Genomic DNA, 13,725 nt, shown 5'->3' on the forward strand with positions numbered 1-13,725 from the left:
ACTATAAAATAATTCAATACAACTCAGTTATATTGAATTAAGTAATTCAATTCAACTCAGTTATATTGAATTAGTTGGATTGAACAGTCAAATAATCAAACTTATTAAAGACTTTCCTTAAACTTTCACATGATAATGTAATAAAACAAAGTAAATTTAGAATAAAAAAAAATTCACCTTACTATCATGATCGAGTTGGATATCAAATGCAAATCAAACCAAATCCAAAAATTAAAGAAAATAAACTTAAACAAATAAAAAAAATATTAATTTTTTGATAATTCTTTTCATAAATATTTTAAAAGATAAAAACGAAAAAAAAACAAAAATAAATTTATAAATTAAAAATAATTTATGAGTTAAAAAGTATAAATTTATAAAAACCACATGAAAACATAATTGTTAATTAACATATATGAATTAATTTTAACTTTGGAATAAATATGTTTATTAATTAACATATATGAATTAATTTTAACTTTGGAATAAACATGTTTATTTTCTTTTGTTAAAACTCATGTTAGATAGCATGTGTCAATACATGAAAAAAAATAACATAAAAACTAAAACAAAAAACAAAAACATGGAGAAATTGGACCAAATCCATGCAAAAATAAATAAAGAAACTTTTGAGAGTAATCTAAACAGTTACATTGGGAATGTAAACCTAAAAAAGTGTAACAAAATAAACATAAAAAGACAAATAAAAGAACATTCTCTGATGCATAGTTCACAAAAACAATACAGAGGAATGAGTGAATCCCAAAAACCATATCAGATGGATCCTCCTTAACATGCAACAACTGTAATAAAATCTCATGATACTGTTGCACATCACTACCATTAACTTTTCTTATGTTGACCTTATTTTGGAGGTCATCTTATTGGTTTTCACTCCAACTTTAGGAGGACATATCGGTCTCCTAGAGGTTTCAACTAATTAATCGTCTTCACTTAGTGATTTTCCATTTTTCATCTTTTCAGCTAAAACTTAGAGACAAAATTTTCTTCTTCTAAACAAAATATCAGTCGGAGTAGATTTAATGATATCTATTGGCAAGATGTTCGGACATGACTCTTAAGTCTCTTGTTTATCATTTGAAAGAGATTCAAACAAAATTTGCAAGACTAAATATTAAGAAACAAATTTAGAAGTAACTCGTTTGACAACAACTAATTTATGACTTGTTGCATTAGTTGTAGATTTAAGATGAGAGAATCATTCTAAAATACTAGAATTTTCAAGAGGCAAGGGGTTCTTTTTGTAGAAAATCATTTGATTCAGGAAAATCTTTCAAAGAGAACATATCAACAATAATATCATCGTGGATCCTGAACCCCTATATCTTCAACTGATTTCTTAAAATTTTGACAAACAAAAGATCTACTCTCCACTTGTCCAATAACAACTTCAACAAGGATATCAAGATCAATAACAATTCCCTCAACTTTCATCACATATGCATTACGAACAAATACATCATATATCTCAACCTCTACCGCATAATTATGTTTCTTAGTGACACCAACCACTCCCTGGTGAGAGGCATCATTAGTTTATTTGGTATAGACAATCACAAGTTTATATAGTACAATAGCAGGTTTTGACAAAACAATAGGCGGTTTGGTCGTGTTATTGATATTTTCAGGATGTCGTATGCATTTAGAAATAACATGCCCTATCATTTTGCATGAGAGCAAAATGGAGGAAACTCTCAAATTAAATATCTACAATAAAGGCAAAACAGATTTTTCCACCAAAATTTGATTAGGCAAAGCAGATAACATATTAATATCAAACAACACTCTAGCAAAAAAACCTCTAGATTTTTAAATGGCGTAGCCATCAAGAGAAAGAGGAGTATCAATCTCTCTCGCTAGAGAGAAAATTGCTTTTGGTTGCCAATATTTCATAGGAAGATTGTGGATCCTAACCCAACATTGAGCTTTGGTGAGCTTCATGGAAGATGACGCAAAGTCTTTAGTCAAAACAAAGACTTTCAAAATACCCGGATTGAGATTCTAAAACGCCACTCTTAGGACTCTTCTCAAGTCTTTAACGGAATAAAAAGCAAATTCACAAAACCATTTTTCCATAAGAATAACTTTCCAAGATCCCAAAGATTTCAAGCAAAACCCAGCTTTTTACATTTAGGAAAGATCCAAATTTTCTAAACTCTAAATCCTAAACCTTAAACTCTAACCACGAGAAAATTTGTTATTGTTTACAGATACTCACCTATGAATGAATTTGGATCTGTAAGTAAATTTGAACTTACCTACGAATTTTACATACATATAAATATCTGTAGGTAAAGATGAGTTATGTAGGTAAAGATGAGTTACCTACGAATTTTTACTATACGTAAATTTGACGAGTTGATATGAAAACGGTTACTTATAAATATTACTTACAAATTGTAACTTATAAATATTACCTACAGATAACGACGATAGATAATTTACCTACAACATTTCATAAATAATTACATTGGTATTAATCTTATTATTATTATTAGTTTGAATATTGTTAATAATATAATTAATTTTTTTATTAATGTTACTATTAATATGAGTATTTTTATTAATAATAATATTATTATTATTAATATTGTTAATAATATTATAAATTTTATTAATGTTATTATTATTAATATGATTGTTAATATTATTATTGTTGTTATTATGATTATTAATGCTATTATTAATAATAATATTATTAATAATTTTATTAATGCTATTAATTATTATTGACATTATTAATATGATTATTAATATTATTAATTATATTATTAATATTATTATCATTAATAATAATTTTATTAATATTATTAAAGTTTTCATTAATATTATTATTAAGAATATTAATATTTTTTATATTTTAGTATTAATTATATAAATATAAATATAAATTTTATTAATACTTTTAATAATATTATTAATATTATTAATGATATTATTAATATTTTTTTACCAACATAATCAAGACGTAGGTCATTATCATTTCTTCACCAACCTTAATAAGGTTTCTTAACCAATCATAGTAAGAAATTTTTTTACAACATTAGGATACTTATTTATCAGTTTTTTTGCTAAGAATTTAATCAATCAATTTTTTGACTTTTTTTACAAAGAACTATTCTGAACCATTTACGAATGAACAATAAACAAATTTATAGTGGTTTAGTCAATTCCAAAAAATACATTCAATTCTCATTAAAAACATGTAAATTAAGAGATTTTGAGTATACAAATCACTTTTAGTTACAAAGAAGTATGCAAAATATTTTTGGTTATTAGAGTAAAAAGAACACTCTTAGTTGGTTATACCATCCTAACCTTTCTAAGAAATTACGCCAAAAAAATAATATAAAAACAAACTCTCAAAAGAGAGAGAATAATTTTAGCTCAATGAATTTAGTTTGTGTTGTAAAAAATTACAATGATTTTGTTCCTCAAATAATACTTAAGGTTATTTAACTAGAAGACTAGAAGATAAAAACAATTGTATATAATTTTCATGTTTTTTTCTTACTCTTGTTAATATTTGATCTTTGTTTGACATGTATTATCACTATAATTTTTTTATGCATTTCTTGATATATGCTTGATTAAAAGTTTTATATATAAAATTTTGATCTTATATTTTACCTTTGCTTCTGACTTTTTTTGCTAAAAAAATTTAATTCAAAAACATATTTCATATGTAACATTTAATTGTCGTTAGACACGTATTTCATGACTATCTGATATAAAATCTTTCTATGGATATTAACATTGAAAATATGAATCTATATACTTCAAACAACTTTCATTTAATATTATATTAGAAAATATTTTTTCTTACAACTTGTTTACTGAAGATAAAAATTTAAATAAAAAAAGGTATAAATCTTTTGGTGTTAAAACTGGTTGTATCATTTAATGACCTAATAAAACATATATATATATATATATATAAATCATTTCAGTCTAAGAATTTTGTTATTAGAAGTTATATAGAGATTAGACCATAAGGTCTTAACAAGTGTTTTTTTTTCTCAATTGATATTTGTAGAAAAATTGTAGATGTCAACTATTTTATGGTTGAAGTTTCTAGTGACTATTTTTGTTCAATGTATAAGAATTATTTTTTATTGACATTAATAATGTTATTTAGTGACAATCTTTTCTATTTTATGGTAATTAAAATACTCTATTCAAATAGAAAAAAAATGAAATTTAATAACTTATCAAATAAAACATTTAAAATTTTCAATAATTTTTTTTTAATTGTAAAATTCTTTAGGTCTAAGGACTTTTTGTTCTAATTTTTACTTGAGTGTTTTATATATCAAATTGTTTCAGCTTGTCATGTGAATGATGACACCCATTACCAGCTATATTAAGGTGTGACATGGTCAAGAGATTAATTAAGAACATTGCTCTTTAAAATGTCATGTGTTTACTAGAGTTTTATATACCATAAAAAATGAAACAAAATATAAAATAACATAACATCTCTATGCAATCTATATACATATATACATATATATATATGTATGTATATATATAAATAAAGCATGATAACTTGTAATGTTGGAATTGAGTTCAACAAGCAGCCACTTTATTAGAATGATTTGAGCATGAGAAATTCTGTTGGAATTGTTCAACTTAAACATAATAATTAGTGCTTTTCAAAAAGCAAACAGAAACAGGCAAAAATTCTGCACAAGTCAATTAAACACCATTATAACAATGTGATAAAATTTCAACAAGAATCCTTGTTAAGCCAAACACATTCTTAAGTTTTCATAATAAACTATAAAATGTAATACTCTTTACCTTAAATTATAAAACAAATACACCATTACTTGTTAAGTCTCCTTTTACATGGCTGCAGTGACAACAAACTTCAAATATTATTCTTTGTATAAGTCTCTTGACACTGTATCAATTTTTAGCAGTTGCAGAAAAATGAGTTTTTTTTTTCATTTTATTTGATATTTATTAAAATGAGAAAAAAAATTATTCTAAAATTGGTTACATTTACTATTTCAATTTTTATATTAAAATAAAATCTTACTTTATCATGCACAACTTTGTCCATTCTGAAATAATTTTCTTTTTTTGGATAAATATCAAATGCAATTATAGAAATAAAATTGTCCCCTTTAAACTCAATTAGTAGCATTATCTTTTTTCTTTTCTTTAGTTTTTCTAAAATGCACACATTGATTGGTTGATATGCCAGCAAGAAATATTTGACTTGATAAGCTTTAGCTATGCCAGGTAATCCTCCAAAACAATTGACGGTGGAAATATATATATATATATATATATATATATATTAAGATTTGAATATTCTAAAGTTAATAAAATGAAACTAATTAGGTCTAACTCATTATAACTCAAATGAACACATTTAATTTCTGTTTACAGTTAACTATCAGTTCTTAGATTATAAATATATCTATGTAAAATTTCATCAATGATTCTAATCTCAGTTATTTATTAACATAACAAGTAATATTTTACTGCAACTGACCATCTTAATACAAAATTTAACAATAAAAAGCAAAACTTGAAACTGTGAAAATGATAAAATAAAATAAAATGCAGAAGCAAATGTGTTGTGCCAACAAATTCTTGATAAAAAAAATGTTTAAATAACATGCAGATTCCTGATCTTGAATATATACTCATGACATACACTCATGACATGTCGGTAATAATTGATTTGTTTATTTATTTATTAAAACCAAAAAGGCTAAAAAAGAAAATGTCAGAAAACCAAAGCCATAGCCCTGTCATTCATCACCATCTTCTTCTTATTCTTCTGCTTCTCAACAGATCTTCAGTTCAGCTTTGAGTTCTCACTCAACAACTGTATTTTTCTCCTCCCAAACTGATTTTGTTCATAAAAAAACTGATTTTTTTTTATTCTGGGGTTTGAGTATTTTGCTTGATCTGGTGGAACCGAGAGGGGGTGATTTGTAAAATCCTGATTTTCTGAGGAGAAAAGGTTATTGGGGTTTGGTTGGATCGAGATAAAGACTTGAACTTTGCAGATTGCAAAACGAGGTTCTCTGGGGGCGGAAATGTGGATCTTGTAAAAGGTGTTGATTTGATCGAGAAAGAAAAGAAAAGAAGAAAAAAGACACATTTTTTCAGCTCCAGGAGGTTCAACTTTTTCCTCTGCCATTGGAGAAGGTTCGAAGAAGTTTAAAAGGTGAAGTAGCCTTTTGAGTAGGTTGAAAAAGTTGGTGCTTTTTGCTCAGCATTTTGGTTATGAAGACTTGAGTGTAACTGAGTTGACTTGAAGCAAAAAAAAAAAAAAAAAAAGGGTAGCAAAGATAGATGTTAAAATATTAGTAGGTGGGCTATCATATGAAATTAAATCTTCAACATATGAGTGTTTGTGTTTTATTTTTAGTTACACATTTGGAGGAATGCAGTAAATCTTCATGTCTGATGTTCTTTAGCTTTTAATGCTAAGGTGGTAGTGGTTAGACTGTCATACTTTAAGAGCATCTTAATTGGGGTTGTTGCTGTCATTAGTTGTAGTTGTGAGAACATGAACTTGTCTACAAAAGTACTCATATTCCATCTTATGCTTAAAGGAAGAAGTACTTTTCGGTTTGTTGTGCTTTTATGGTTTGTTAATTTTTCTGGGCTAGCTACTTATTCCTTCCAAAAGGTTACTGATGTTTGTAAATTCTGAAAAACAAGTGCAGAATCTACAGATTATTCTTTTTCAATTGCTTGGTTGTTTGTATTGAAATATCTGAAGATCATGTTGATACATAATTTGTGCTATAATCAAATGATTTTTGTTCACTTAAGGAAAGCTTTTAAAGTGATTCACAGACAATTCTGGCTTTGTTACAGATACATAAGCTGTGGTAACCAGTCATCAAAGTCAAGTATGAATGTGTCTTGTGACAGTGCACAGGGTTGATAAGGTCCAGGTGGATCTGAGTGGACTGATTATCATTTTCAAATATTTTCAGTAAAGACTGGCACGCCATTGAAAGTGGAAGAGGTGTTCATTACTTCAAGTTTGATTTCTACCTAGCAAAATGGGGATTCAGTGTTCCAGACTCATGCCATGCTGTGTGGATTCACAAGTTAAGGCATCTGTTATTGAAACACCGGATGCTGGTGGGTAAAGTCATACTCTAGTGCCTTATATAGTTCCATTTGATTATAGGGAAATATTATATATGTTTATTTGAACATTTGTTCCAGAAATTGAGGATAGTAGTGAGGTCAGTAACTGGCCTACATTCCGTGAATTTACACTCGAGCAACTTAAGAATGCAACATCTGGTTTTGCTGTTGAGAACATTGTATCTGAACATGGAGAGAAGGCTCCCAATGTTGTTTATAAAGGAAAGCTGGAGAATCAAATGAGGATTGCTGTTAAGCGATTTAACAGGAATGCTTGGCCCGATGCTCGGCAGTTTTTGGTAAATTCCCCTGTCCCAATTGGTTTCTTCTCCAACCTTGCTTTAACTCTCCTGGTCATGACCTTGCATTGCACAAATGCATTATTTGTGTACTTTGCATTACTAAAAACACTTGGTATAGATGTAGACTAGTGTCAGTGAACCATATATGAGTCCTTTTTAGCCATAATCAAGTTTTCAAATGGGTAATAAGCTATCCTATATATTCTTCCCATGTTGCCTGGTCAATTTTGCAGTTTTGGTAACATGCAATTGTGCCAAAGGCTTAACATTGTATCTGTATATACCTTTTCTCTATGAGCTGAGAATAATCCCAGATGTTTAGGTTTCATTGTGTTTGCGAGTTATTGGTGTGCATATGGTTGTGCTGCTACATCTTGCTTTTGTTTTTCCTTTTCACTTTCAATTAATCAAAATAAATTTATCTCATGACTACAGGAGGAAGCAAGATCAGTGGGTCAGCTTCGTAACCAAAGATTGGCAAATTTGCTTGGTTGTTTTTGTGAAGGAGATGAGAGGTTGCTTGTGGCAGAATATATGCCCAATGAAACACTGGCAAAACACCTTTTCCATTGTAAGACTCCTTTCATACAATTTTTTAATCCTCTAAGTATTGAAAATCTAACCAGTGCTAAATTTAGGGTTTATGACTTTGTTGTTTTCCATACTTGATTAGTACACAAGACACCAAACTTCTAACATTTTCCTTTTGGAATTTTCATGATGTTGCCCATTTTTGAAAATATGTTTGTTGATTGTATGTGGGCTTGTACAAACTGAACACACTATAAAGGATGCTAATACATTATGTTATGATTATAATCTCACTGAGGAGATTCTACACCAATGAGTCGTGAACAAACCCATATAAGAGACCAGAACACCACCTTCAACCCAAAATCTTAATACAATAGGTTTATGGGTCCTTCTCATATATTGTTCATCTTACTAATTTCTAACCAATGTGGGACTTCCAACTCACCTCGGATTCCTAACAGTTTCAAGTGTCAAATTACCAAGAAGTGCACTTGTAAAATGAATATCAATCTCTATAAAGACTTCTATGTAAATATACTGTATTGGTAAGTGTCTAAAGTTATTTTGGATGGTGGAAGCAATGTCTTTTTCAGCACCAATTTTCTAGAGTCAGTCTTTATGTGGTTTCCTAGAGTCCTTCAAAGTCTGATCAAAACATAGCAAGATAGATCTTATACTAAGCATAAGTGGCACATCTAAATTTTTTCATGATGTTTGCTCCCCTGACTCTTCTAATCTGCTATTTGCTTTGCTATATTGTTATGATTGTGTTGTTGGAATGATACTCTAAACCCCAAATCCCTTGAGTTATTATGGTGTGAAATAATGTAGCCATGTGTCTAATCAGGGGAAACACAACCTATGAAATGGGCAATGCGACTAAGAGTTGTTCTACATCTTGCACAAGCTCTAGAATACTGCACAAGCAAAGGGCGTGCTCTCTATCATGACCTTAATGCCTATAGAGTTCTTTTTGATGAGGTAAGTTTTTTGTGTATCCCCCTTTTACACATGTCCCAGTAATTAGATTAATAAAAATGTGTTAGAACTTCGCAGGATGGTAATCCCAGGCTTTCAAGTTTTGGACTTATGAAAAACAGCAGGGATGGAAAAAGTTATAGCACAAATTTGGCATTTACCCCTCCAGAATATCTCAGAACTGGTATGCCATATAATACCTTTTCTTTTTTGTTAATTTGGCCTTCTTGCTTTCGTTTAACACTTTATAATATTCAAATGAATATCTGTTTTGCATTTGAAAATTTACAATTGTTTATGTTTTGTAGAGATGAGTGATACATGATTTCTTATATGTCTTTGTTTTGTAGGGAGAGTAACACCAGAAAGTGTAATATATAGCTTTGGCACTCTTCTGCTTGACCTTCTCAGTGGGAAGCATATCCCCCCAAGTCATGTAAGTAATTCTTACCAATGGGTAAAGAATATGGGTGCAGGTTGATTTCAATGACTTATGAGTTTAGTTTAGGTCCTGAAAGTTCCCTGTGAATCTCATTGGTATGGTTGGTAGACTCAATTTTTTAATCTGTCCATGAATTTACTTTTCCCTTTTTCCTAGTGAAACAAATGTGTTAATGCCGAACAATTCCAAAAGTTGAAGTTTAATCATGGGAATTTAACAAGTTTCTTCTTATGATTTGATGCTAAAATCCTAGAAATTTGAACAAATTGGGAAAATTCAGAATGTTTATTAAGATAAATGAAGGTTGTGGTTGTTGCAAGATCATCCCCAATTTTCCTTCCCTGATATGAAATTTCCCTAATAAGAATGAAGTCTACTCAAAACCTTCTTATTCTACCTTCCCATATCCTCCATCTACAACATACCCTTAATAGCTAATTATATATTACTATATTATATGTAAACTTGCATATGTGATTATTAGAAAATTTGGTGCAGGCGCTCGATGTGATTCGTGGAAGAAATCTTCAGATGCTGACAGATTCTTGTTTGGAAGGACAATTTTCTGATGATGATGGAACTGAGTTGGTACGCCTGGCGTCTCGATGTTTACAATATGAACCTAGAGAGCGGCCTAATCCAAAATCATTGGTAGCTGCTTTGGCTCCTCTTCAAAAGGAAACAGAGGTTGGTTTAGGATTTCATGTAATAGTAAGGATAAATGTACTAGAATGTAGTCTTGTCTGCTTAGTGCAAGTTGCTCTGTAGGGATGTTCATAAATTGGTCTAATTCAATGCAAACTGCATAAACTAAACTGAACAGACTGAAAATCAAATAAACTAAAAATTGAAAGAATTGAGAGAGAGAGGATCGGATTTCAAATATAATTTTAAAAACTGATTTGACCCAAATTGAACTTATAGACATACATAATTTTATTTATAACATAATCATGCAACTCACACTAGAAATTTGTGTATAAATACGTTGTTTTCTTAATTTCATTATCTCAAAATTACATCTATGTATATCAAAATTATTTGGATATTTTTTTTTAAAAGCATAAAGATTATTTTGTCTAATATTTTTTATGATTTAGATATGGTAGATGAGATTTTAAATTATTATTTATTATAATTATAATTATTCCCTCTGTTTCCTTATAGGTCAGTATTTTTGAAATTTTTGTTCCTATTTATTTCATTTCCAGAGTTCAAGACATCATTAATTTTTTTGTCAAATTGCTCTTGTTCTACCCCATTCTTAATGAATTTACATATTTGTCATGAAAGTGGAAGTGGAAAACAAGCAACTAATATGCATTTATTATGAAGTAAAAATGAAAATAAAAAGATACAATAGGAACTTCATAAGTATTTTATGAGGGACCTGAAGATTTATTACATTTATTGTTTCTTCTATAAAAACCCTGAAGATATTTTTGAAAAGGAACAAAGGTAGTACTTAGTCACTGTGTTCTTTAGATTTATTTTATATAAACTGCATGCTTAGAATTATAAACGAAGATGTAATTCAATCCAATACCACTTTTAAGTAGTCTGTATTAGAGATCATATGCAAAGCAATCTAAATGGAAACGTACTTTATTTTTATGGTTAGATTGGATGATTTTTTTTGCTTAGAAACTGATCAAAACTGAAGAATAAACACCCCTATTTTTTTATTTGTTTTAAGTGACCTCATAATGGATGTGTGGAGAAAAGCCAAATTTTGTTCTCACATTTGTTCTCTTGTAACATACTCACATCATCTCAAACATTAAACAAACATTTATTTAGGCTCTATTTTAGACTTAAGGCATGTCTTTATTATTCATTCAGGCTATCATATCTTTGCACACAATGCATGACATACAGATCACAACAGCTTGGTTAATCAATTTTGAAAGTTCAAGTTGTGATTATTTTTCTTAACAATGTTTGTTCATTCTCATTTATTTCTAGGTTCTTTCACATGTCTTGATGGGCATCCAGCACAGTACTACTTTTGCCTCATTATCTCCGCTTGGTGAAGCATGCTCAAGAAAGGACTTAACTGCCATACATGAAGTTCTGGAAAATATTGGCTATAAAGATGATGAAGGAGTGGCAAATGAGGTTCTCTATCTAACTTGTATTTTATAGAATTACTGCATATCTTTTAATTCTTCAGGTTATCTTTTTCCACAAACCAGGAACCTAATAACAAATATTTATATATTTTTTTTAAAAGAAGCTAACTTGTGTATTCTGTCTACCTTTTTCTGGTGGTATTGCAGTTATCATTTCAGATGTGGACTGATCAGATGCAGGATACATTAAATTGCAAGAAAAAGGGGGATGTTGCTTTCCGGCAGAAAGATTTTAGACTGGCAATTGAGTGCTACACACAGGTACATATGTTGATAAGATGGACTTGTCTGAATTTGGCTTGCATTTTTTTTATTCAAAGACTGCTGATTAGTTGAATGAAATAGCATGTCACAAAATAGATCTCTAGTTGATTTTTAAAATAAAGCTGAATCTGGTTTTCATAATTATGAATAATGCTTTAGATTTCTCACTATGCACACAATACTTTATGTTTGATAAGAGTATTGGTCAAGAATAAAGGTTTTTGCTCTGATTTTAATTTTATTCAAGTCTATGGATGAATCACCACTGGATTTTCATATTATGCTGTTCTGTTCGATGTTTTATTTGGCTTCTGATGCTAGTTTAGTCATTAAGAGTTCATTGTTCGATGCAGTTCATTGATGCTGGAACAATGGTTTCTCCAACAGTCTTTGCACGGCGTAGTATGTCTTATCTCATCAGTGACATGCCTCGGGAAGCCCTGAGCGATGCAATGCAGGCGCAAGTCATTTCCCCGGTTTGGCACATAGCATCATATCTTCAATCTGTTGCCCTCACTGGACTTGGGATGGAGAATGAAGCCCAAGCAGCGCTTAAAGATGGCACAACTCTGGAATCCAAACGGAGTGCAACTACAAAGCAAAAATGAAAAAAATGTTGTACAGAGACAATTTCTTGCTGATTCTTTTCTGCCTGATAACTACTCCCACAACTTTGGTTATAAAGATCATCTTGGATACCAATAGATCCACAAAAAGTTGCATGTGTTCGAAGATTTCTTCCAGAAACAAGGATTGGTTAAGTGTTTGTAACACCCCCTCCCCCTTTTTGTTGGGTCGGCTAGGATGTTCATTTAGTTCTATGATTTGATTGATTGAGCATGAATTTAAACTTTTATAATTTTTTGTCATTTATAAATGGTCAAAATGTGAAGAGTTAAAAGCTGTTGTTCAAACTGTGTACTTAGTATTCGAGTGCCAAGAAAGATTTGCCTTGTCTGGTGCAAACCATTGGGTTTAGGACCCCAAAATAGTGTTCATTTCCTACTGTCCAGCATCATCACCAGAAAATATTGTGGACCATGATACTATCAATCTTGAATTTTTCATGTCTCAGTTTCTACATCCACTTTATATTCTTGTCTGTTTCTCTCTATTCCCTTATCACTTCCTATTATCCTTTGCTATCTCTACTTTCTCAAGGTATATATGCATAGTAATTCCTAAGCAATGAAGAAAAAAACCATTTTCTTTAGCATGAATACCTCTGCCTGAATTAAACATAGCAGAGTCATGGTGGAACTTGTCCAAATTAGCCTCTTCATTTTACTAACACGTGATAGCTTTTCAAAATTGATACTTGAAGGATGAAATTATTGATACTTTAATATGTATATTTGTCAGTTAGGATCCTCTAGAGTCAAAATGCTGCAGGGACATGCCATTGTAATTCAAAGTATCGTAACAATAGAACTTGAATGTCTGCTTGTAGGGAGTCTACTAGCTGATGACTCTAGAAGATGGAGATATGTTTACATTGAGAATTCATCTTAGCTTTCAATTTTACACAAAAGTTACTTTAAATTATAATCAATTTTGGTAGATCTTGTTATGGTTTCTGCTGTTATCTATAAGATAAAATAGTGAGTTTTAGAATGCAATCGATTTCGAGTAGGGACACGTTTACATTTTTAAGCACACAAACAAGTGTTCTATTTTAAGTTAATGTGTACAACAGTTGCATAACCTATTTTAACTTTAGTTTTTCCCTGCTCAAAGTTTGCATATCCTGTAGTTGCACACTCAATCCATGAATCATCATGAGACCAGTCAATAGATACTAACACAGTATAACCTCTAAGCTGTCCTTCAAGATTAGAGATTATTCAATGTTACATTACACGGTATCAACATCCTAATTATCACTGGTGAAGAGATTATATGTAGTATGTCAAACCTTTCT

The 13,725-nt window shown here is 30.0% G+C and overlaps 1 protein-coding gene across 3 annotated transcripts; it reads left to right on the top strand.

The window, feature by feature from the left end:
- Positions 1-5,675: 5,675 nt before the first annotated feature.
- On the top strand, positions 5,676-12,896 carry LOC137818265 (serine/threonine-protein kinase BSK3). Of its 3 annotated transcripts, XM_068621569.2 has the most exons (12): positions 5,678-6,211; positions 6,871-6,905; positions 6,993-7,143; positions 7,231-7,451; positions 7,890-8,025; positions 8,836-8,969; positions 9,045-9,150; positions 9,317-9,402; positions 9,907-10,095; positions 11,374-11,526; positions 11,688-11,801; positions 12,158-12,896. In XM_068621569.2, the coding sequence occupies exons 3-12, from the start codon at positions 7,062-7,064 to the stop codon at positions 12,410-12,412; spliced, it is 1,476 nt and encodes a 491-aa protein (XP_068477670.1). In that variant the 5' UTR covers positions 5,678-6,211; positions 6,871-6,905; positions 6,993-7,061; the 3' UTR covers positions 12,413-12,896. The 3 variants fall into 3 exon arrangements, with proteins under 3 accessions (XP_068477669.1, XP_068477670.1, XP_068477667.1); XM_068621568.2 differs by lacking the exon at positions 6,871-6,905 and having other exon boundaries at positions 5,676-6,211; XM_068621566.2 differs by having other exon boundaries at positions 6,871-7,143.
- Positions 12,897-13,725: the final 829 nt, after the last annotated feature.

The sequence above is a fragment of the Phaseolus vulgaris genome, chromosome 10 (genome assembly GCF_051622355.1).
Source record: "Phaseolus vulgaris cultivar YP4 chromosome 10, ASM5162235v1, whole genome shotgun sequence".
In the NCBI taxonomy this organism is placed as follows: Eukaryota; Viridiplantae; Streptophyta; class Magnoliopsida; order Fabales; family Fabaceae; genus Phaseolus; species Phaseolus vulgaris.